This window comes from Passer domesticus, chromosome 6, assembly GCF_036417665.1.
Source record: "Passer domesticus isolate bPasDom1 chromosome 6, bPasDom1.hap1, whole genome shotgun sequence".
In the NCBI taxonomy this organism is placed as follows: domain Eukaryota; kingdom Metazoa; phylum Chordata; class Aves; order Passeriformes; family Passeridae; genus Passer; species Passer domesticus.
In genome coordinates, this window is record NC_087479.1 from 61,252,327 (window position 1) to 61,278,251 (window position 25,925).

Here is a 25,925-nt window from a genome sequence, read left to right on the forward strand (position 1 = left end):
AGAAGCCTGCCAGCTCCATCAGGCCTTCCCAGAGAGGGCAAACCTTCGTCTGACACTTGCTGCGGACGCCTGCCTCCCCACAGCCACACATCCCTCCTTGCTGTCACCACAAAGAGCTTCTTTTGGATAATTTCACAGTCAATATTGCCATCACACCTCTCTGAAACAAGACTGCCAAATATTTTGAAAATTATGATTTGCTGCTAGGGCTCAAGGTGTTTAAAAGGGCACTATATATGTTTTTCTAAAAGAGACAGCGCAGTCAAGTTGTGAAGGAGAACAGATAACCCGAGAAGCCAACACAGGGACTTAGTGGTTCTTTCTGGCTTTAAGATTTTCACTTCTAGGACTAATGGCAAAGCATTATTTCCAAAAAATAAATTTTTCTAGGTCAGCATTTTCCTTTTTTAAAAAAGACCCTATACAGTCTTATTCTGAAAACATCAACATGCTCTTTCTTCTGACTGTTGATTCACGTTGCCAGGTGAGGGGCTGATAAACATACACTTGCATCATGTTATTTCACAAAATCCTAATATGACCACATTTATTTTAAGTAATGACATACCTTAGTGACATGAAGTGGAAACTGTAACATGGCTACAGCAAAAAAGCAAGGTCCTGACACAAACCCACTGGCTGCACATCCCCTGCCGCAGAGTCTATCCGAAGCTGAGGGGTGCCAGCGCATCTGGGACGGGGCGAGGGGGAAGAAGGCTGCTGGCACCTCCCGAAGCGAGGGGACCCGCTCTGCTCGCAGCCTCCTGGTAAGGGCAACCTCAGCTCCCGGGAGCCAGCGCCCCATCCCCGCCGGTGCTTCGGGGGAGGCTGGAAGTTTGCTGTCCGGCAGAGGGACCTTGGTATCTGCTGGGTCTTTTAAGATAAAAATCAAGCGGATTCTCTAGTTTTTGTTCTTGGCAGGGTGCTGATACGAGAACCTTCAGCTTCAAGATTTTATTTGAGGATTATAAAGATCGAGTCACAGCTGGATGGTGCTCATGGAAAAGTGGTTTTGTTCTGCTCAAGTGAAAGCCCAAGGATTAAAAGCTCGATGGGCGAGAGATCAGGATTCACCCGGGATCAGCCCCACCTCACAGACGCCGGCCTGCAGATCCTGGGGAGGAACCGGAGCCCCCCCGACCCCCCACACTACGCTCGCCTCCGCTCCCCGTGCCCCGGGGGGCAAGGGCGGCACAGAACCACGATCCCCCCTCCCCGCCCTCTCCTACCGTCGGCCGACAGAGCCATCTCGATGAGGGTCTCATTCGCTTTCTTCCCCAAGCGGTTCATGGTGGCCGCCTTTCCGCTGCTGCGGCTGGGGAGCGGCCGCGGAGCGGAGCGGTGACTCAGGGCGCGGAGCCGCCTCCTGCATGCGCACTGCCGCGGGGCGGAGCGGAGCTCAGCGGAGCGGGGCGGCTCCGCGCCGCGCCGGGCCGGGCCGGGCCGGGCCGGGAGCCCCGCCGAGCCGAGCCGGGCCGTGCCCCCGGGCGGAAGGGCGGCGGGGCCAGCGCTGTGCTGGCCTCTACGGGACAACCCCAGAAACTGGGCAGAGTGCCTGGGAGCGGCGTGCATGCTGTGTGTGGTATGGGTTCAGCTGTCCCGGCTGGGTCCCCCCCAAGCTGCTTGTGCACCCACAGGAGCAGGACGCGCCTGGACTCAGCGCAAGCGTTTCTTGCTCAGCCATATCTAAACCAGCCCTTTGCTATCAACACTGTTCTTATCACAAACCCAAAACTTAGACCCATAAAAGCTGCTATGAAGAAATGTAACTCTTAACTCGAGAGGCTCCGCTGACAGCTGCTGTCCCTGCTCCTGGAGCTGCTACCATTGCCATGTCTAACAGCCCTAGCTTCTTATTGCTTCCTTCAATCATCTGAGACAGTTTCCAACAGTCTTTGTTCAGTATATGTATTTAATACATTTTTTTTTGTTCATTAATATAAGCTCAGGCCTTGTTTCAAATGAACTTTTTGTATATTCATCTTCTGTTACCTGAGTAATCGTATTACATACCAAACTGACAGGGAGTTTTGTTACTTAGGCAGCTGTAACACAACAGCACATTCATGACCAATAAGAATTAATGGAATGCTTAATAAAAAGTTAATTAAGTCAGTCAGTTGAGTTGCTGGGCTTGTTTTCAGATCTATGTACAGTACTAAGCCTTTATTTGTGCAAAATAACTGCTTCAAGGAGTGTATTTTTAGTCAGGAGCAAGACCTAAAAATCTTGTGTCTGCTTGCTCTCCAAAGCCTAAGATGTTTAGTCGGGGTTTTAATGTCCCAACGCGGGATGGTGGGAACAAAGAGGATGGGCTTGGTGCACCAAAGGGTGCCCTGAAACATCTTGTGACTGCATACAGTGCACCAGATCACTAGGCTCTATTTAAGAGCTGTACTTCTAAGCCTTTAATTTCCTCCTAGCACTACATATCTTGGATAAATGCGTTTATGCCCACAGAAGATGCAATTAGAGTTGCTATTCAACAAGAGCCAGAAACAGCAAGAACTGCCATGGTCATTGCTCAGTTTTCCTCCTAATTGCACGCTCGGTGTTCCCAGCTCCACCCAGGAGCAAACCCAACCATACCTAAAACTGTGTAAATGCCTCAGCCAGAACGCCAAAGAAGATTTTAATGACCCTTGTAATTGCACAGGCTGATAGTGTGTTGAGCACTGGCTTTGTGCAAATTACACAGTGGCCTGTGGTAGGGGTGGGACAGAAGGATGCTCCTCCAGAATGAGGAATCTGTGGAGGTGCACAGGAGATCTGTGCAATGTCCAGTGTTGAATTTTCTTGCATATACAGAGTTGAACCAGTCATTGTCTGACTCAGTGGTTTCACAGTTTGCCCAAGTGATCTAGGACCACACTTCCTTCCCAAGTGCACACACCTTTTTTCCCTCCCACCTTCCAGTTTCACTCTGAATAAGGAATGCTGATAAAGTGATGCATGACTTATGTCAACAAATTGAACCAAATAATCATGTTATTGGTTTGTGTTTTTTGGGGGCTTTCAGTTCTACAAATCACTCCAAGCAACAGGTAAGGCCAAAATAAAGGAAGAGATGGTGAACCACACAATTTTATTCCTATAATATTAATGCAGTAGCCAGATACACCATAATATTTCTGCTTTTGGAGTACTATTTCTAATACAGTGCACACATAAACCAAAAAGCAATAAAATAAGTAGAAAGCTGTGGGTAAAAGTAGCAAGCCTCACCAAAACTGCTGGCAGTGAATATACTTAGTATATTCAGTGGCAAAGGGTAATCCTTTGTTAGTGCTAAAGGAGAACAGGTCGTTTGTATCTCTTACAAGTCTTCCTTTCCATTGATTGGCCTTTTCCAAACCATGCCTTAGGCCTTCACATTTAAAAAAAAAAATTAAAATGAAACACAAAATTGGTGGATTGGAGGACAAGATTTAAAAGATATCTCAGTGCCTATTGTTGTCTCAGGTAGACAGCCCAAGGCTGTTCAAAAGAAATCCTAAAATACAACCTGAGATGACAACTTTAAAAATTCTACTTAGAAGATTATCTAAAACTTTTGGCACTGAAGCATCTGTGAAAATATAGCCTGAGTTTTTTTGTGAGAGGTAGCAGAATGGATGCCCACGTTCGCCACCAAGAAATTCTCATGGTTTGAAGCTCGCCAAATGCCAGGCACCCATAAAAGTTGCTCGCTTGCCCTTCCCTGCCATAGCTGGGCAGAGGAGAGAAAAAAATTTGATGAAGGCTTCATGAGTTGAGATAGCGGCCAGAAGAAAATACTCCAAGGACAAAACAGCCTCAACTTAGAGGTACAAAGTGCATTTATTATTAACAAAACAGAAGAGGATAATGAGAAGTAAAAGAAGCCCTTAAACCACCTTTTCTTTCCCCCCAGCCCCTGCCTCCTTCTCACCAACAGCACAGGGAGACAGGGCATGGGGGTTTTGGCAGTTCATCACCAAGGTTTTCTTCCAGTGCTCAGGGAGAGGAGCCTTTCCCTGTGAGGCCGTGGGGTCCCTCCCACAGGAGGCAGTTCTCCATTAATTTCTCTGTCACGGTTCCACTGTCACGGGCAGCAGGCCTGCCACACCTGCTGCAGTGTGAATTCCCCCCACGGGCACACAGTCCTCCCAAAACTGCTGTGGCATGGGTCACTCTTCCACGGGGTGCAGCTCTCCAAGGACAGGCTGCTCCGGCCTGGAAGCAGGGCCCCTCTCTGCACCGGGTCTCCCACTGGATCACAGCCCTGCCCAGGCATCCCCCAGCTCTGGCATGGGCACCTCCCCAGGGGCTGGGGGTGGATCTCTGCATCCCCCTGGATCCCCGGGGGCTGGGGGTGGATCTCTGCATCCCCCTGGATCCCCAGGGGCTGGGGGTGGATCTCTGCATCCCCCTGGATCCCCGGGGGCTGGGGGTGGATCTCTGCATCCCCCTGGATCCCCGGGGGCTGGGGGTGGATCTCTGCATCCCCCTGGATCCCCAGGGGCTGCAGGGACACAGCTGCTTCACCATGGTCTCACCATGGGTGCAGAGGAATCTCAGCTCTGGCACCTGCAGCACCTCCTCTGCCTCCTTCTCCACTGACCTTGGTGTCTCCACGATCTTTCCCTCACATGTTCTCACCTACTTCTCTGGCTAGAAAAACATTGTCCATGCCCCACTTTGTTGTGATTTGCTTCTTAAATTTACCATGACAGAGATGTTACCAGCCTCTCTAATTTCCCAGTCTTGGCCAGCAGCATGTCCATCTTCAGAGCCATCAGCCATTGGCTTTGTTGGACATGGTGGAAGCTTCAAGGAGCTTCTCACAGGAGCCACCTCTGTGGCCCCCTGTGCTCCCAAAAGCCAGGCTGTGCAAACCAACACACCTAGGCAATGACATCTGTTAAAGTTTCAACACTCTGAAGTGTGTGAGATCACAGGACAGCTGCTGTGAGTGGAGGGGATCAGCCTCTCCTGGTGTCAGGCTGCCACACCAGGGCTGCTGTCGGTGTGGAGAGGGAGCAGCCAACTAGGGAGGACTCAGGGATGGATGAGGTACCCTGTGCTCCCTTGGAGCTTGCCACTGCAAGGAAAGAGTGTAATTTGTCGAAAGGGAAAGCCCAAGGGAACTCCCAGCTTGTCAGTGTTTCAGTCTGCGCTCCGCAAACTCTTCCTGCACATTACTCAGTGGCTGTTTGAGATCTGACTCGTTTCCCATTACACGCAGCTCCTCAGGGAAACCCAGCTGCTCGAACACCATGGTCAGAGGCTCAGAAACACAGCAAGGCTTGCCGATGGGCATGTGAATTTGTGTATGGAGAGACAGCTGATTCTTTGTGCCCGCTACAGCCCTAAATCCGTCAGGAAACGGAAAGGGAGTGTCATAAAGAGCTGTGGTGCGACGCGGCAGAGTGCCAACGCTTCTCAAGGGAAGTAAAAACTTTACAAAGTATGCAAAAAGGTCATCATTAGTCACCGCATTTTTTCCTACGTCATCACTTTTCAGTCAGCTGAAATTGCAGAATGCAGCGCAGACAGCCATAAACACTTACAGTGTCTAAACAAACAGATGACTTAGATAGGTGTTTCTCTTGGCCAGAGTTACTACACACCGACAAAAGCAGAAGTAGAACCCAGCGCTGGGTTTGCAGTGTCCGCAGGGGAAGGAAGGCGCAGGGCGCGGCCCCCGGCAGGAGCCGCGCTGAGGCGGCCGCGCTCCGCCCTGAGGGCACAGCGGGACCTCGGAGGGGCTGCTGGGGAGCTGCAGGCCTGCACGGCCGCCCGGGTCCCCTTTCGGCAGCACGCAGACGTTCTAGTTCTGTAATCTCGCAGTTACGCTCCCTTAACTGGATTGCCCGGTTTACAGCTGCCATCAAAGCCTTCTTAAAGCGACAGTTCAAAGAAACCATCTCACCCTCCACGCCCCAACCCCCTCAACAAAACCCCACAAACCCAACAACGACCAAAAAAACCCCAAAACCAAAAGCAAACAACCCTCCAAAAAAACCCCCCACAACTCTCCCAAAAAACCAAACCCCAAAAACCAAAAACAAACCAACCCACCCAAAACCCAAAAGAACCCCCAAAACAAAACAAATAAAAACAATCAAAACCCACAAACAAACAAACCCCAAACAAACAAGCAATAAACCAAACAAAACAAAAAACCCCAAAACAAACAAAAAACCCCCAACCCTACAAGAAAAAATTGCTTTGGTGTGTTTTGGGGAGTCGAGAGAAGGAATGTCTTTCTTGCTGGTAGAGAGATTCTTAAGGGTGCTTGAATATGTACAAAATCTGCTCAGTAACAAAGTGTGAGGCTTCATACTTCGCTCTCGTCATGTCACCATGGGCATAGTTCCACTGATTTTGCTAAACTGCTCCTAAACAGTGTAAGTGAAGTTCAGTGTTTAATTGTGACGGGTTGTGCACTGATGTAGGTACACTCCCAGAACAGATTACCGAATAGGGTGGGATTGGGAGAAGGCCACTCCATCAGTTCTGGCTCTTAAATTGCAATGTTAAGATAAGAAATTGCATCATACTAAATTCCTGTGTCGTTCTGGTGAAATCATGTGTATTTTGGCTCGTCCCGTCAATTTGGTTTCTCAGGGTTTAGTGCCCTCTGGTGGTGATAGTCTTGTCTCCTGTGACGATAGGGGTGCTGGCTCCTAACGCTTCATTTTGCTTTTTTATCTGGTGTCTGTTGATCATCCCAAGGTGATAAGTAGTTTGAATAAAGTCACATTACAGTATTTTTTTACACAGAGGATTATAGAATGAGTCACTGAGTCCGACGTGTGAAGTCAAAGCATTGAAATGATGCAGGGAGGTCAGTAGCTCTGGCAAAAATATTAACAAAATCAGTTTAGTTCAGTGTGCATTAATACCTCAGAAACTAAAGCAGAACTGAATTATAAAGATTTCGTGAAACTACAAGAGAATGAAAAACCTACAGTTACATAAGAGAGACACACAAAATTCTGTCATCACAAGCACATTTTTTAACCACAATTTCTTGTATGCAGCTTTTAATAACTTGTACATCTCTCACAAATGCCCATTTTAAGCTGTCCTTACTTACATATTTTATTACAAAGTGTATTAAATGATATCAAGAGATATCATCTTTTTGGCAAAAAATTCTAGAAAAAGCTAAACCTCTCAGTATGCATATTAGTATATTACTTTTTGCAATATTCAAACACAGCTTATGTAGCTGGCAGGGTAGTGATAGTGACAGAAATAATTGTACAAGTGATTGTCTATTCATAAGTACAGTATTGAGTGACCTCTTCTTCTCTGCTGTTTTTAACATTTTCCATGCAGAGATGATAGCTATAGTAATAGTTATAATATGAGCTTTAAGAACACATTTCATATTTGCTGTTATAAACGTTTGTTAAATTCTGTATATTTGATAGACCAATATTTGGTTTCCAAAGCTTCCATTCATTGCAGTACACATATATAGCACTCTTATAAACAACATAAAATAAGGAAGCATCCTTTCCATGTTAGCTTCTTGAATATCAAATTATCAAGCTACATATCTCTTTTCAGCTGATTTTCTTGAGTAGACTCTGCACTTTAGCTCCAATGCCTTGGCTGAAGGTTTTCATCCTTTAAAACTTCATGCAGCTTCCAAATTTGACAATTTTTGCCATCAGTCCCATTCTCCTTGTCCCCTGCAAAAGCAGAGGCATGAAGCTGCAAAGGCCTCTATCTGTGGTGGTCTAGTCGTAGGTTCACAGGCACCGCCTCTAATCAGAAATTAGTGAAGATAGATGGGCCAGGGAAAAAAAAAAGTGCAATTTTCTATGGAGATTAGTGACGAGGAGAAAAATAGCATTTCTAAGAGCAAGCAAATGAAGGTGTGTAGGGCTGTCTGCCTCAGGGAAGCCTGTTGGCTGGTCGCAGAGAAAAAGGAAGGTGACTAAGGTGTTTCTGCAATAACCTACCCTACCCAAACACACAAGTTTCCCTAGAGTCTTGGGGATGGTCATAGAGAAAAAGGAAGGTGACTGTTGGCTGGTCATAGAGAAAAAGGAAGGTGACTAAGGTGTTTCTGCAACAACCTTCCCTACCCAAACATGTTTTCCCAGTGTCTTGGGGCTGTGCACTGGCTGACACCATTTCCTAACAGCTGCATGCTTCAAGGAGCTGTTGTCTGGCCTGTGCTGGCCTGTACCCCAGTGGATGTCAAAACGCTGATATATGCTGGAAGGCAGCACAGGAGGTAAATTAATTATGATGATGGATGATGTCAGCCTTGATCCAGTACTACTCAATACAAGTTTTGTTTCTCTTTCTGACAAAACTGAGGAGTGGAAGCTCTTAGTTGCTGCAGCACTTCAGTTTCCTCCTCATTTTCGCAATTTCTCCATGCAGCTGTGTGAGGTGCAGTGCCTGTATGGTTTCCAGCCTTTCCTCAGTCCCTAGCTATAGCTGAAACCTATCCCAGCTCCTGTCTGAGTAATGCAGCACTTATTTCTCCACCCAGGGGGACCCTTAGGCAGAGTTGTCAGGGCTGCCCCAGCTGGCCTGGACAGAGCTCAGCCTGGGCATACAGATCAGTTGTGTGAGTTCTGCAAACATGATAAGCATCCAGGAGCAGCAGGAGTCATTAAACACACAGGCACCCGCAGCCACATCAAACAGAATTGGAAGCATTGAGCAAAAAGTAAGGTGGCAAATTTAAAAAAAAAGAAAAAAAATCTAAAAATGAGTACTTTAAGATCAGAAGCATAAATAGTAGGATGAAATCAATATAACGTAATAATTTATGTACAGATTCTAAACAGAAAAAAGCAGAGCCTGTGAGGAACGGAGTGAAAAAGAATAGAAGCAACAAATAAGAAAAATGTAATATTAAATTAAAATGTTAATTTAAAAGTTCAGGGGAATACCTAAAAGCCCTCAAAAATGCAAGGTGATTCATCTCCTTTCAAAGAGGTCTACTGGTGCCATCAATAAAATTTCCTTTTTTGCTGTTTACCTCTGACTTCAGGTAGGAAAGCCAAAGTGTAACACAAAGAGGCCAACATGTTATTCTGTAGTATCTGTAGAGCCAATTTGCCATTTGAACATTTTTTCAGTGGCTGCCTCTCAAAATCTTAATTCTTCTTTGTTGTCAGTTGGCTGAATACATTACAGGAGTTATGTATCTCTAATAAGAGTCAAATCTCTTTTCTTGAGATCATTGCTACTGTCCATAATACAGTTCTTTTCATGAATTGCAAATTGTATTGCTTAGTAGAAGACAAATTAATTGGGCTTTCTAACTGTTGCCTCTTGGATATCCTTTCAATTGCATAATATACGAGGAAGAGTCTCATTTGTCATTTTTTGTTCCTCTCATTTTTAAAATTCAACTTTTTCACACCAGTTCAAATGTGAAAAGAGGCAAAAATGTTCCATGGTAGTTACTAATTGGTTAATTTCCGAAATTCTGAAATCCTCAAGTCTTACTATGTTAATTGTTGACGATTTTTCCTGATTGCTGAATTTGTTACTTATCGTATACTTTTGGATGGTTTCCTTTGAGTTATATCTTCAGGTAAGTCAGTCTGCTAAAATAACTGGTATTGGTTTACTTGTCAAATGCTTGAGATTACTGGGCTTATCCTTATCTTTGAACATAAAAGATGAACAGACAGGTACTTGTTGATAGACCAATGTATTATAAAGGAGAGAAAGTGATATTTGTATAATCTGATAAACAAACTGTGGTACTGCGAGTATGTTAGTAGGTCTATTTTTCAAGAACTCCTGTTGTTTTTTCCCCAAGCTAGGCCTTAAAGTCTAGTCTTGATTTTATTTATTTATTTTTTTAATCAAACCTCAGTTTTCTCACTGTTCTCCAGCACAATCCTATACAGCTTCTCAGAGACATAGTCTGGGCTTCACGCTTTTAAACTGTGCATGGGTCAAGAAATGAGCTAGTATAAAACAGACAGCACTTTTTGGCTGGGCTTTTAAAACCAGTCGGTTGCATAGGGAGTCAGTGATCATATTTTCCTCCATGCTATTCTGTGAGTTACTGAAGAAGCTACAGTACCAAGATTTGCTAGCGCAGTGGGCTGATTCTGGCTCTGAATTTGCTCATCCCTTGTCCCATCTGTTCCAAAGGGTGCATCAGAGGAGTTAATGTGACATTACATGGGAGGGATAACGCTGGCTTTCCTGAACCATTCCTACATGAATTAAGGCAAGTGATGCTACTTCATTTTTCTGTTTAGCATGTTTTGACAAAAGTCTTTAATTATATGAATATTCAAGGCCATTTACATTTTGATTTCCAGGCGATCTCTGGAAATAGAGGCAAAGCCTTATGTCTCTTAGTGTCTCTAAGTAGAATAATTCTTAGCTCATTTTTCTCTGATGTTCCCGTAAAACTCGTCTGACTCAAGTTAATGGAGTAGGCTTGTTTAATCTCTTTACTAAAACTTTTGAGGAAAAGTTTCATAAAAGTTGACCTTTCAGTAATAAGTCTGTGGCTTCTGATGTGATTTAATTTTCCTGAGTCTGGCACATTGAGAATTAAAATGGAATGACATTTTTTTTAGAACTGTCAGTATTGCTGCTGTTATCAATCATTAGCCAACGAGGCCCCATCTTCATCAGCAAACCTTGCCTTGGCCTGCCTAATTTTACCTTTTTTTTTCTTAACTTTCACAAAGTGATGGCATTCTTAAGCTTCATCCCTCTGTTTCTATTTGTGAAATTGATATTCTCCTAACACATTTCCTTGTCATGCTCAAATGAAAGCTGAAACTGGCAGAGTATTTCTCTTTTACCTTTATGAACATCCATGTTATTTTAAAATAATATTTCTGACTGTATTTTAATATCTCCATACTACAGACCTTAGTGGTCTGTGAGTCCATCATTGTTTTTCTATCTGCATGCCCCAGAACTTACGTTTAAAATCTTTTTTTCCTTCTTCTGCTATAATGCCTTTTGTAGACATCTGTTAATATTTGTTCTGAATTAATTTTCAAGATCCCGCTTTGCTGCTAAATTTGGGCTCATATTCTCTAATACAGTGCAACTGCATATGTTTTCAGGGTTAACAGCAGTTGCAGCATGTGCTTTAATCAATCTTTCTTAACACTGGTCCTTTTAGCAGTCTTACCAGGTAGTGGAGAATTGATTATTACTATTGTTTTACTGTGGTACATCTTACTGAACTGTACAAGAGAGCTTCCTCCTCCAAAGACCAGCAACTTGAATACAGTCCTTTCCTGAAGCATGGTCGGTCTCCTTTGCTGCTTCAAGGGCACTTTTTTTTACATTTTGAGAAACCCATTTCACATTTCTCCTGTATTCTTCCACAATTTTTTTCCTTGTTAATGCCATTCATTGTTTTTAGAGCTTGAGATTTTGTAATTCTTTCTATTGCCTTTCTCTCACAAGGAACTCTTGACACATAGTTACGTTCCTCAGTGTGTTAATCTGTTGAATCAAGCGCAGTGACAATGCCTGCATGCTGTGTGAGTAGCTGGATTTGAAACTTTACCTGTGTGGATTCCTAACACTGGCTGATTTTAAAACAGATAAAAAACCATTGCAGTGCCAATTGTCATCAACTACTCTTCTATAACAGTTCTCCTTGTCAATACTCATAATTAATTTGATTGAAACAGTCCAGTGATAATATATCGATTCAAGTTTCAGTGATAAAATTATTAACAACAGGAATATCACTCTGTTTTTACACTATACACCTCAGCAGTTGCTTATCTAGCAGGCAAGGACTGTCATGAAATAGGGTCTGGGGTGAGTTGCATGAAAAATGTGCAGAGACTGTCCTCAGTTTTATTGTATGTTGTGAACTTCGCCAAATGAGCTTGGCTATGTGCAACAAATTGTTTCTAGTGATACATTTCAAGATGCTATCATTTTTGCTAGGGAAATAAGTTGGGTGTTCAGCAGGGTGTAGATGTATCTGAGCCAAATCCAAACAAATGGCTTGTCTAGGACCCTGGCTGTTTCAAAATGCAAAATAACCAGCAGGAACCATGAACAGGAAGGGGATCACAATTGCCTTACAGTCCCTAACAGTGGTGTATTTAACTCCTGTCAGAGTAACCTGACCTTAACTTAGTATTCTTTTCTATCTTCATTTGTACTTTCTTATCCTAAAACTGAACTACCTCATGTACAATTTAATGTCACCCAGTTATAAAAACCTGACCTGTTCTCCTGCTAGTTCCTTTCTAATTTTTCACTCTTGTGAATTCAAAAGGCACTGCTTTGATGTGGTCTAGTCAGCCTTGGTCTTTAGCAGCTTTGCTTCTGGACCACCTTCCAGCTGTCCTGCTGTGTTGTTGACATGACAAGAGGTAAGACTTCTTTTCTGATGGCAAGAGGCTTAAATAACAATAAGTTATTCATCCAGTACAGAGCCTGAACAAGACTTAGATACCATAGCTGGCAAGGTAGTGATTCTTATATGTGATGGGCACACTCAATAGCTAGGGCTTATTAGACATATATGTCTAAAATACACATTTAGATGTTGAAAGTGTAGTTGGAACAAGGAAAAGGGACTGGAAAGACAGACCACAGAACAAGGTATTAATTCAAAAGTTTCCTTCAATTGAGACTTTTTTTTCTTCTTAATTGATTTTTCTTAATATTTCAGAATGAAAATGTTTTCCTCTCTGTATGTAAAAATATGATTTGAGAAAAACAAGTCATCTCTCTACTTTCCTTCATACTTTACAACTTTTATTTTGTTAATTTCCTGTTTCAGTCTCACACTTCTACATAGACTGAAATTATCTATGATCCCAATAATGATTCGTGTCGGTTTGTACCATATCACATACAGTGTTTTATGTCAGTGAATGCCAAACTTTTTTTTACCAAGAATTCCTCTGGCATGTAAGTCAACTTCCCAGAGCCTTCTTTATTTCTGTTCTCTCTTTTTATCCTGCTGGTACTGCCTAGCTCTTCTTACCCACCTCCAGATCTCTTCCCCTTCCACTGGATCCTCATATCACCCTTCTTTCAATTCCTCCCTGAAGAAACCTTCCCTCCTACCCTTATGTTTGTTCATCACTCTGTCCCTGCCAGCTCAGAATATATTTTCCTCTTGAAATTTCCGTGGTTTTCCCTTAAGAAGGAGGTGAGGGCATGGTGTCAGTAAAGGGTTTTTCCTGCTTCTGGCCTTCTGCTTTTCTTGCAGAAAAGCAGACACATGTTCTTCCTTTTCCATCCCAGCAAAACTAGATTTCCTGCTTTCTGAATCAGAGATTGATGGTTCAGGAGATAGGTGCTGTCACGGCAGTCTCCTAGTGTCCAGCATTTACCCCTGGGGAGGAGGAAGCACTTTATGTCACCTTTGAATACACCTCTGTCTCTTTGTCTGCAAGTATTTGAAATTTAACGTTTGATTATATAGAAAGTTTCACATCAGACTGCTGTGGGTTGTTGCTGATCCTGTCATCCTTTGGTCCCAACATGTTCCCTTTTGGAAGTATTGCGATATCATTCAGAGAGAAAAAATATTTATCCATTTGAAACTAATGGTGGTGCAAATTCTATGGACCTAATCCTAATATGTTTAGTTTGCCCATTTTCAGATAAAATTTGCACTGAAGTTAATGGCTCAAGGTTTTTTGTTACTGTTATAATGCCATTGAAAAAGAGAAGAAACTTGTCAGAAGCATTTCTTTTGAGATAGCAATGCATTTCTTTCTTAGATGAGGAGAATCAACTGGAAAACAAATATAATTGAGAAGATCTTTAGGCATTACAGGCATTGCACAATGAATAGAGATGCTTTTCTGTAAGGGTTTGATATGACAAGTTAGAAATAATTTTCATTGCTTTTAAATTAGCTTCTGACATTTCCAGAGGTTTTGTCTTGTGCCTAAAAAGCACAAAGAAGAATATTGTCCCCAGAAGAAGATGCTATCCTATGTAATTTCTTTCTTCTTTGCTTGCAATCAATCATTCTTTCAGTGATGCTCATCTTTGCTGCTGCTCCTTGGCTGCCAGATACTTCTTGCCATATGACACCCATGGCTGTAGCTCACCATAAAATGATCATCCAGTTTGCTCGGTGCAGTCATCTGTGTATAGGGTCTGGAAAATGGTGTTTTGATTTGGTTTAATGTGAAGAAGTGTGTTCTTCCTTTCCTCCACTGTTAAATGCTTTTCAGGAAGTATTAGTGCCTTGTTTCTGGCTCTCCCAGCACACAGCCGTGTAGAAGGATGGAGTTGCACAGCAGTACCTCATGCAGCTCCCTTGAATTGCTCCTCCTGGGCACAGACTAGTTAGAAAGATGCACAAAGCTCTCGTTTGGGGAACACTCAGCAATATTTTTTGTGTGTGTTTTATCCACCATTTAGACATTCACAGTCACTGGCCTTTTTTTGGATTCAGATCTGAAATAACAGACACATCATTCAAATTCAAGGCCCAACTTTATTTTCAAGGGCTAGTGTTAATCATTTGAAGTTGATTCTTTTAGTAAGAAGTTTGCTATTCTTGAGACCTTTTTGTTCTATAAAAATGGTTGCTTATATTCTGACCAAAACAAGAGAGAATTGGCCCAAGGTTAATTATATAATGCAATGATGAAGATACTAACCTGGCAACAGAGAAATGCCAGATCAGCAGAAATGATGAGTTAGAGCTATTGCTTGAGAATATCTCCTACCCCATGGAATCTCTTGCTGTTAAACATGTTTTGTTCTACAGACTTGTTAACAGAGTCAAGATTAAGGAAAGTGACTCTAATCCACTGGTTTGGACGTTCATCTGGTGTATTCGAAAGCCAGCTGTGTTTTTCAGCCCCACAGGCATACAGGTTAGAATGGCAGGAGTGAATTATGGATGACTACAACACACTACCAAAAATTATATTAGCATATGTAATACAGAGAGAGATAATTGCAGTAGCTATACACAGCAAAGTGTGGGTGAGTCAAAAAACAGTGAGACAAATGCTATTCCTGCTGAATAATATTTGTGTGCTTGGAGAAAGAGATTTCAGTCTTCCTTTGGTTTGTATAATCTTAATATTTGCCTGGCATAATTTTTTGCCAAATCCCACTATGTAGTACAGATGTGGGATTAATGATCAATTCACATTAAGGCACAGGTGAAATCTAGGATTCAACAATTCAGATTTTATGTGCCCTGAAATGCTAACAGACTGAATGAAAATTCTTTGCTTCCTTCACATGGTAATATATTAGATTCTCAGTGATTGCAGGTTGGAATAGTAGAGATGATCAACAAGGTTGCCACAACTATATGTTTGTCAGGGAACTAGGGAGTGCAAAATAAACACATGAGAAGAGGGAACTTTTAAAACCATAGTAGAAAAGTATTACAGTGTAGTTCTCAGTCTAGAATACATATAGCTGCTGCCCTGCCAGCAGAGAGAGTTTCATCTGAATTGAAATAACTGACTTTTGGAGGCATTTATTTAGGACATATTTAAGTCCTTCTAAAAAGAAATCTTCAGTTTTTAATTTAAGCTTCAGATAAGTTGATCTCAAGCACCTCTGTGTACATAATGTCCCTCCATCAATTGTTTCTTGGTGTAACAGAATATTCAACATTTTCTTTGAAAAGGGAAAGCCATTTTGTCAGCAGCAATACAACTTTGGAATACTGACTACATCTAAATGAGAGACTTAGGGGTTATGGCAATTAGCAAATGCTGCTGCTGATGTAATCCTGTAAAACTCGATGCACTTTTGCTTTTCTAAAATTTCTGTTTATCAGCATATTAAAGGAAGCTGATGTCTATACATAGCTCTATAAATGCTGTAGTGTCTGGGTCAGTTTATTAACCTTATGGTCTTTCCTGTCTCCATTGTCCTAGCCTCTCTCTTTCTCAGAAAAAAAAAAAATTAAAAAAATTGTCTTATCAGTGCTTAACTTTGTGTTTAGTTACTTGTTGGCTAGACTTGTGTTTTGTATTTTAATGCCAAGACTACCACTTAGATTACATAACTACCTGACTCTAATTCACTCTGTTTTTATATTTGCCAGAATGCTTCTATTGTTTCTATATCCTGCTTATACAGGAATGTTCACTGGTTTCTTTGAGCTGGAAGAAGGTTATTCATGAGCTTAAAGGTAATAGAAATCTTTTTCATCGTTCCTTCTTTCTTCACCTCACAGCCACTGTGATACATTAGTGTAGTGATTCTGTGAATATCAAGTATCGAAGTTGTAAGGTTCAGCCCTAGTGCTTCCTTCTCAGAGAAATCCAGCTGCACATAGTAATATTGATGAAATTAATTGCTTACTAGAGCAAGAGCTGTGTGCAGTGCAGGGCTCTAGGTTGTGTCACAGCACCACAGTTGCTATCCATTCTGTAAATGAATCTGCTGTATTCTTTTAACAATGGAAACTAAATGCATCATGCTAAAATCAAATCAATGCCATCCCAATCAGTCACCAGGGGTCTCTTGATCTCTTTCTATCAAGGCTTTTGTTATTCAGACATTCCCTACAAGCTGTCAAAAGGTTCTACTCAATAACAACCAATAAAGTAATCACCCCTTAAAAATTTCCCCAGGGAATCTTTTTAAATTGAACAGGGAGTAATATATCTTGTAGTGTCAATAATGCTGAAAATGTTAATTTGGTTGATGCTACTATGTGCCTCCTCAAGTCATATTCCAAATGCTGTTCTGGGAAGATGACTTCTACTTGAATTCTCTCTGTTGCTCTCTGCCTGCAGCACCAGTTTCAAATCTGTGGCAAGGGCTCTCTGAGATAGGCTGTGTAACGGAAGAGTGTTCTGGTGACCTGACTGCTTTCTCAACCTTTTAAATCTAACTACTGGTAGTGATGCTCTTAAATGAAAATCAGATGGCAAGGATGAATGTGCTGATAAGACGTTCGCAGATGGCTGACTGATAGAGTCCCTACATGCAACAGAAATGTGTCCATCTGCTGAGCATAGCAGGAGTCTGATTTACTAAGCAAAGCTGATTTAACACAAGTATCAATAATGTAATTTTCTGTGTTATATAAACTGGGTAGAAAAAGATTTTACAATGCAAATTTAGTCTATTAAGGACATATCTGTGAATAAATTGTACTAGATGTTCTTTTAATTCTTGTTAATACAGGTTTGGGTTTTTTTTCACAGATGTCATTTTTGGGCATTAGAAAATATTTTTCTCTCCTGCTGTTGTGAAAGAAGAACGGCAAGTACTGACATGAAACATTTTGAGAAATTTGTTCTGTTCTTTTTATAAAAGGGAAAGCAGTCCTGCCAAAATTAAAACCTTCCAGTGACTTAAATACTTGTTTTACTGTATTATTTCTTAGATGCTTGATATTACCCTATATAAACTGATTAAGGGACTATTTCTGAAGTTCCAATTGCATAGTTATACTCTATAATCATGCTTTTATTTGTTAATTTATTAAAAAAAATTCTATCTACAGTGGACACAAACTGACAGCTTTATGTTTGACTACTGAAATGTGTTTTCAGTATAAATTTGTGGATGAGATAACAAATGCTAAAAACTTGTGATTATGAGATGTTCATTTCAGGGTTTGGTTGGGCACCAGAGCAGACTAGAATTGGTGCATTTTTTTACAGTGAGGGTGATGAAACCCTGTCACAAGTTGTTCAGAGAAGTTGTGGATGCTCCATCCCTGGAAGTGCTCAAGGCAAGGTTGAATGAGGCTTGGAGCAACCTGATCTAGTGGAAGATGTCCCTGCCCATGGCAGGGCATTGGAATGAGACGAGTTTTAACATATCCAACCTAAGCTATTCTATGATTCTGTGTCCCAGGCTGGCTTCAGCCCATCCCCATCCCCATGGAGGTGCCCGGTGCCCAAGGCTGGGCTGCCCCAATGCCCTGCTTCTGGCTGGGATGGTAGGGCTGGGCCAGCTGCCAAGGATCCCCATCGGGCACCCTGGCTGTAGCCATGCAGACAGAACAGGTGTTAGTTAAACTCCTCTCCTCACAAGCAAAACGCTGGAGCGAGGAAAGGCCATTTGCAGCAGTGTGCGTGAGCGTGGTGCCAGCTCTGCCACAGCTGGGTGAGCACTGCTGTGGTTGGCACAGGCACCTGCGGTCGTGCACGTGGTGATGGACACACTGCTCTGGGAGCCACTGGAAAACACAGAGTGGGCACAGACATAGGAAACTGTGCCCAGATGTCATGGTTTAACTCCAGCTGGCAACAAATTACCACAGAGCTCTGACTCACTTCTCCCTCCGAACCTGTTTGGACGAGCAGAATTAGGGAAAAAAAACAGTGAAACCAGTGGGTTCACTTTAATAACTGAAACAAAGTAAAATATAATGTATAATGTAATAATAATAGTAAAAATAGTGATTAAAGGGGGATGGGGAAGAAAGAAATAAAACCCAAGAAAGACAAGTGATACATAATAGCATTACATGGATCAGCACCTGCTGATCCATGCCAAACTCATCCCCAAAGCACAACCAGCCCCACTCCCAGGTAACTCCCCAGTTTACACAGTGGGCATGGCGTGAGTATCCTCTTGGCTGGTTCAGGTCACTGTCCTGGCCACGCTCCCTTAGCGGCTGCTTGTGAAAAGATGAGACACCGAGAATCCTTGACTTACGTTAAGCCCTACTTAGCAACAATAACAGCACCAGTGTGTTATTAGCATTGCCCTTATACTGAATCCAAAACACAGCCCTCTACAGCTACTAGGAAGAAAATTAATTCTATCTCAGCCGAAACCAGCGCAGTATATAAAGCGGAAGCAGCGAAAGCCCCTCGGTGAGTTTACCGCTGTTTGACGGCAGGGGGCGCTGTCAGCCCGCGCTCTGTGGCAGGGAAAAGCCTCGCGCTGAGGCGGTGGGAGCTCTGTGGGACACCGTGAGGGGCCGTTCCTGTGGGACACGGTCCGTGGGACACCGTGAGGGGCTGTTCCTGTGGGACACGGCCCGTGGGACACCGTGAGGGGGCGTTCCTGTGGGACACGGCCCGTGGGACACCGTGAGGGGCCGTTCCTGTGGGACACGGCCCGTGGGACACCGTGAGGGGCTGTTCCTGTGGGACACGGCCCGGGTGACACCGTGAGGGGCTGTTCCTGTGGGACACGGCCCGTGGGACGTGGGACACCGTGATGGGGCTGTTCCTGTGGGACACGGCTTGGGGGACACCGTGAGGGGCTGTTCCTGTGGGACACGGCCCGTGGGACGTGGGACACCGTGATGGGGCTGTTCCTGTGGGACACGGCCCGTGGGACACCGTGAGGGGCTGTTCCTGTGGGACACGGTCCGTGGGACACCGTGAGGGGCTGTTCCTGTGGGACACGGCCCGTGGGACACCGTGAGGGGCTGTTCCTGTGGGACACGGCCCGTGGGACGTGGGACACCGTGATGGGGCTGTTCCTGTGGGACACGGCCCGTGGGACACCGTGAGGGGCTGTTCCTGTGGGACACGGTCCGTGGGACACCGTGAGGGGCTGTTCCTGTGGGACACGGCCCGTGGGACACCGTGAGGGGCTGTTCCTGTGGGACACGGCCCGTGGGACGTGGGACACCGTGATGGGGCTGTTCCTGTGGGACACGGCCCGTGGGACACCGTGAGGGGCTGTTCCTGTGGGACACGGTCCGTGGGACACCGTGAGGGGCTGTTCCTGTGGGACACGGTCCGTGGGACACCGTGAGGGGCTGTTCCTGTGGGACACGGTCCGTGGGACACCGTGAGGGGCTGTTCCTGCGGGGCATGGTCCTTGGGACACCGTGAGGGTGGCATTGCTATGGGACACCGTGGCTTGGACACCATGGCAAGGGGTGTTCTTATGGGACACGCCCGGCTAGAGCTGCCACTGCCACCGAGTACTTCAGCTTAGAAAGTCCTCTGAAAGCATCCAGCCCAGCCATTAGCCCGATATATACCTCCAGGGTTGGTGACTCTGCTGCTTCCCTGGGCAGCCCGTGACAGTGCTTCACAATGGTTTCTGAGAATTTTTTTTTCTTAATTAAATACCCTTTGCAGGGTAAAACTAAACATTCCTTTTTGGTTTAAAATATTTTGAAGGCCTGAGGTGGCTCAAGGATGATGAATAATTCTAATTCTAACTCTAATTCTAATTCTAATTCTAATTCTAATTCTAATTCTAATTCTAATAGAAACCCTCTAATCTTGTCACGTTTCTCAGATGAGAAGGGAGATGGTTCTACCCAAAGAGTGAACACTGACCGTCATTTATGGAGCAGGCGCTGTTTCCAGGAGAGCTGAGAGCAGTCCTGCCAGTAGTCTTTGTTATTTTTAGTTGCACCAGGGAATGCCAGTGCCTTGGCTAGGAGGTGAGATTGCCTTGTGCTTAGTGTTATAATAAACAACCCTTCCGAGAGGGACTTGGTGGTGCTGGTGCATGAGGCACCACCCAAGACCACCCATCTGCCCTTGCAGCCCCCAAAACCAGCCATGTCCTGGGCTGCATCTGAAAGCAGCCTGGGCAGCAGGTGAGGGTGAGGAAGGGGATTCCCCTCATCTGTGCAGCTCTTGTGATGCCCACCTTTGCATAAAGGGTACTTTCTGCATGCACAGAAATCTCATCAATAGTAAAATACCAGCAAAACCTTTTGGGAAAGAATTTCTTAAAATTCTGGTAGCATGATGCTACAGAGGACTCCCTGTTTGTTTCCTTGCCATGAAATCACCAGTCTGAAACCATCATCTGTTTGCTACCCCAACCTTCAGCCGTTCATCTGGGACAGAAAGACTTCGATGTGGACTTTCACCAAGTGATTTTCTGCAAATAAATTAATACAATACCTGTTTCTTCTAATGTGGACCATGGCAAAGAATCACAGTTAGTTGTCCAGACATTGTATAAGCTTGATACGCATAATGTGGAATAAAACAACAAAGGAAAAATACTTTTAATTGAGGGAACCCTATGTGTATATGGACTCTTTTCTGTATTGATTATTTTCTCGCCCTCCATTTTAATCCTATCTGAGCATTTCCCAGATGTCAAAGTACATTTACCCCTGTAATGCATGGAGTTTTCTCTTGATTTTGGTTCTGTAGAAAAGTTCTCTCTAAGTTTTGTTGGTTCATTTTTGAGAAATCCTGCTGTGTATTTCAAAGATATACGTCCACTCTTCCTCTGGCTGTTTCATCAGCAGCTGAAATGTTGCAACAGCAAAGATTACAGACTCTCGTCAGGGAAAGCAGGCACAGGCAGGCACTTAATTGTCTGAAAGGGCACAAACATCATCAAATTCCAATACTGCAACAGCCCATTGATTTAAAATACACTATTGACAACCATTGCTATTAGGAGCATTATTCAACAATATTTGTTTAGAAGTGTATATTTATTTACAAGTGTAGATACTGTGAGGGTTTTTTCCCCTGGAGTAACTTAGTACTTTGAGTGATCCTGTTGAGTTTGCAAACATTGTATCCTAACTTCCCATCTTCCAAATTCAGGTCACTAATGACTATATCACTAAATATAACTATACCAGAATGCTGGTATTAGTTTATCACAGCGTGTGTGTGATAAATGTATGTGTAGGTTAGATGAGTGCAGTTCTTCTAGACAAGGTATCAGATGCTGTCTGGAAACAAAATGAGAACAAAATAGAGCCAGATTGGTTTCTGTGAGCCAATGTATTTCTGCCATTGTCTCCAGAAGATCCTTAGAAATCTGCTAGATCCTTAAATGTTGTGCTTTAGCATATTTGTTTTTTTCTTTTAGAATAATAAGTTCTTAGAGACTTGGCACAGATGGAGATGCCCAAGTCTCTTACAGACTTTAGAGGCAGAGGACCATTAATATAATTAGGCTCCTATTGTGCAAAGCGCTGTGCAAAAATTAAGAGAAAGGAAAATCTGTCCTCAAATAAATAATCATCTCCAAAACTCAGCAGTTTGCTTAATGTTAGAAAATGTCTGGGTAATTTTTAAAAAATACTTATTTAATGGAAAGTCCTTTTGATACATTAAGGTATTTCTGGATGCAAGGAAAAATGCAAAATTGAAAGGCAAGTCCCCAACAGGCATCTCCATGTTGAGGCTGAGGAAGCTGCAAACTGCACCTTTATAACCCAGGAGAGCAAGGGGAGAAAATATGGGTTTTGTGCATTGTTTCCCTTGCAGCCCCCTTAACTGGCAGCAGGGGAGTGGGGCTTTTGTGATAAGATTTTGGCAGACTACTTTGAATGGGTCTGTAGAAGGAAACTAAAATTTTCTTTCTGTTTCCCAGCTAGCAAGAGGTGCAAACACTTGTATTGCCACCATCTCTCTTTTCTGCTAATCCCTTCTGGTGGAAATGACTACTTAAATTGTTTGACTAAAAGTATTGCTTAATATAAACATTTCCACCATAAGCAGTTGTATTTTCTAGTTTGGTTTTGGTGCTCTTTGAGAAGTCTACTATGAACTGCACACAGCTATGGAAGCCATCTTGCTCAAATAGATAGACAAGAATGCCCTTAACCAACTTCAAGATGGAATAATTTCAGATTCAGACATAAAAAATATATTCTGGAGATGGTGTATATAATCCCTTTATTTGCTTGAATAATGGTAGAAAAAAAGTAGTTGCCATTTGCAATAATTCTGTGTCTTGAAAGATAAAAAGCTTAATTCACATTGGATATATGCATGAGAATTAGGGGATTATGGTGTTGAGTCACATTTTTAGAACAGTTGAGCTTGTCAGTGCCTACCTCACTTTCAAAATGGGAACTTCGGTTTTTAAGTGATCAATGTGCTTATTAAAGTTTGATTATAAATGGCTTTTTCAAGCACTCTGCCTTTGGAGTGTGACCATCTCTGTTACATCCATACTCCTGAAATTCCTAGAAAGAATAAAGATGTCATCTAAGTGGACCAGCTGCTTATCTTTTCCTCCAGGAAGTTCCAATGAATTGTTTTTTATTAGACTAGATTTGATTTTGGCCTTGAAAAAATTGCTGCATAATCTGCTAAGCATTTCTCAAAGGCATTTTGTACAAAAACACCTGATCTGTTTTTCAAGGTATTTTCTAAAGTAGGTTTATGGTTGTCTTGAAATCTAATCTGGAAATATTCTGGAAAAATATGTCTAAACACTTTTTACATATATTTTTACATATGTAAAAACACTTCTAAAAGAGTGTGCCATATTAATAAGACACAAGCTTTTCAGTCTTTTCAAAGTCAGGAAAAGGAGACAGTAACTCATGTTTTTAGATGTGAGATCAGTTAGTCACTACCACTCCTTATCACACTGACCTGGGAAGCATACTTGTGTCTGACAACCTGCAATTAGAGAGTACAATTTGCTTCTTGACTTGGCAGTGGTGATTTATGTGGCAAAAAAGGAGATTGTTTTTCTTATGCTTTGTTCTGTAGAATAACCTGACCATTGCCCTTCTTCAGGCAACACAGCACTGAGGCATTGAGGGTAGATCCTCAAGGGGATTTCTGTTGCTGCAGCACTAACCTACATAATTCCTAGCTTTGCATACCCAGAGGGCTAGATGAGTTCATGAAGCAGAAAAAAGACTATGAATTCTGTCACCCAGTCCTTGCATCTTGTATTTTATCTTTATATTTATCTTATATTTCATCTAAAAATGGGTTTGTAATTCAGCATGCAGAAATGGCAAAACCTGTAGGAGATGGGGAAAAGCTACCAGAGGGGGCAGCCCTGAAGTCAGTGCCTTTGGGGAGCTCCCTGTCTCTCATGGCCCTCCCCAGCTTCTTGCTACTTTTAAGAAACAAATGTTAATTTCCTCTAGGACTTAGATTAATTTTTGAATTCCAAGGATCCATATCAACCTAATGGTAAATGGTTTTTAATTTTTCTATGCAAAGAAGAAGTTCACAGGGAAGATTGAGAACAACTTGTCTTTTCGTGGGATACTCTCCTGATGAAAGGTTTGATAAGTCCAAGTTTTATAATGTGGTGAAGTTTTTGACCTGTATTTTCCAGCTCCTAAATAAATATTCCGATGACTTTATGGAGATTTCCTATACTCGCTTTCATTGAGTTGAAATAGAATGTATTGTTAGCTGCTGTCTGTGAGAAATTAAGGGGAATGTCAGTGTTACATGTAACAGGAGTTTTTAAGTAGGAAGTGTCCATAGACTTGTACTAAAATATGGAGAAAGGAATATGTAAAGGAATTCCAACCTCAGGGTGGTCAGAAGAGTCTTTATCTGGCATTCCGTAATGAAGTCTAAATAAAACTCTATAGATAGCACCTATTTTTCAGGTTGGAGTTTGAAGTGATAGAAGAGGAAACAAAACATTAAGACAAAAAAGCTCTTTCAAATAAGAGAAGAATAGCAAATACTGTCATTTTCAGAAGTGTCTGGCTAACTGCTAACTGTTACTTGAAGCCTTGCTATTTCTAAAATAGCAGAAACTGGTATTTTGTTTAGTCTGGGAAAAGTCATATGTAAGTAATTCCTTCCTTCTTACTGTGATTGTTTTTACTCCCTTGTACTTCATATTGCTAATTTGGTGTTATTTAAATCTGAACTGAGTTACCCCAGTTAAGGAGTTGGCTTAGAAACTTGAATTTGATTTGCACATCTTAATCTATTAAGTATTAACTTAATTTCCATATCATTAATGTAAGGGGGGGGAACCCCACTCCATGCCATATACTTAGTACCAGATTTATAGTATATTCCTTATATTCCTTCTATATATACTTAGTACCAGATTTAAGTGTTGGTGAGTTCTCATTTTTTTTGTAGATAAAATGGAAAATATGGATCAGATTGGTATCCTACGCTCATATTTTTAGGATCTGAGATCTAGAATAAAACTAGAGTGCTAACCATTTAAATAATGCCCTGTTTAATTTTGCATTAAATTTGTTGAAAAGAAAGGGCTATCCTTAGGATATGCTGGATATTGCTACAGTGGATATGTTTTCTGTGCTGTCCGTGGTAATTCCAGTGAAATGCTATTAATGGTGAGAGATTACTCTGTACAGTTTATGATGGTAGCCTTGTGATAGAAGCAGATACTTTCTATTACATTAATGTTCCATTTAAGTGGCAGTTTGCCAGACACAAACTTTGTATGATCTCATTCCCCATACGTGCAATATATGTGTCTCTGAGTATGGCTTTGTAGATTCATTTAGCACCTAAGGCACTTTTAATGAAAGATGGTTTTTAGGATCTCTTTGTAAAGCTTGTGATGCAATGATTTTTCATAGTGCTTCATAGAAGAGGCATTTGCAAATCTGATATTCGGTTTACTGGAGGGAGAGGGGAGAATAAGCAAAAATGAAAGTGAATTAGGTCAGAAAGCTCACATACAATCCAGTACAGCCTCATGACATTTTATCCTGCTCTTTCTGCTGAAAGTATAAGTTAAACTGATGAGCTGCTTCTGCTGAAGAGCTCAGTTGCAGAACTAGTAAAATATCCATCCACCAATGTAAGTCATCAAAACCTATTTGACAAAATACTCAATCAAGGCCATTGATTATTCACAATTCCAGAAGAATGGCATTAAGTGTGGAGAGAAATTAGTTCTCCCACAGAATAACTAATGTTGAACAGGATCCAGAAACCAGTTGTGTATCTGCCTTTGTTGGGCCAACCAGTATGAAGTGGTTGCATTGCATTGCATTGCTTGCATTGCAAATTCGTGCTTCATTTCTGGTTTAGGAAATGTAAGGGGGTGGTGGTCATGGGAAATTTATCTGAGCAGAGCAGTCAAGAAGAATGGAGGCAGTCTGAGGGGTTTGCATATGACTTTAGAAATTTACACTGAATTAGACAGCTGAAAAACAGAAAACTAATGAATGTCTTGCTTTTCAAATACAGACAGTAGTTACAGTGGTTTGGAATATTAGAGCAGACCGTCAGCTAAAATAAAGTTAACTGGAAAAAATTGTCCTAATAGTTCTGTAGCACTATTTAAAAAAAAACTTGTCAAAGCTGGGGATCTAATTAATGCATTAGATCACATTTGTTGGTAGCAGATGG

At 42.4% G+C, this 25,925-nt stretch overlaps 1 protein-coding gene and 2 long non-coding RNA genes across 6 annotated transcripts in view; 2 read left to right on the plus strand and 1 right to left on the minus strand.

The window, feature by feature from the left end:
- ANO5 (anoctamin 5) overlaps nucleotides 1-1,399 on the minus strand; it is a 58,570-nt gene extending 57,171 nt beyond the window's left edge. For all 4 annotated transcript variants that reach the window (XM_064426209.1, XM_064426207.1, XM_064426208.1 and 1 more), the window contains exon 1: nucleotides 1,230-1,399. In XM_064426209.1, the coding sequence (XP_064282279.1) occupies nucleotides 1,230-1,290 (61 nt within the window). In that variant the 5' untranslated portion in view covers nucleotides 1,291-1,399. The remainder of the gene's footprint in view (nucleotides 1-1,229) is intronic.
- Nucleotides 1,400-5,726: 4,327 nt separating this feature from the next.
- Nucleotides 5,727-17,266, plus strand: LOC135303926 (uncharacterized). The gene is made up of 5 exons (XR_010365340.1): nucleotides 5,727-6,371; nucleotides 10,111-10,189; nucleotides 14,696-14,804; nucleotides 16,001-16,087; nucleotides 17,112-17,266. It is a non-coding gene; the product is annotated as an uncharacterized LOC135303926 (long non-coding RNA).
- A 1,523-nt stretch (nucleotides 17,267-18,789) lies between these two features.
- Nucleotides 18,790-23,945, plus strand: LOC135302203 (uncharacterized). Its single transcript, XR_010363904.1, has 3 exons — nucleotides 18,790-18,862; nucleotides 20,128-20,275; nucleotides 20,636-23,945. It is a non-coding gene; the product is annotated as an uncharacterized LOC135302203 (long non-coding RNA).
- Nucleotides 23,946-25,925: the final 1,980 nt, after the last annotated feature.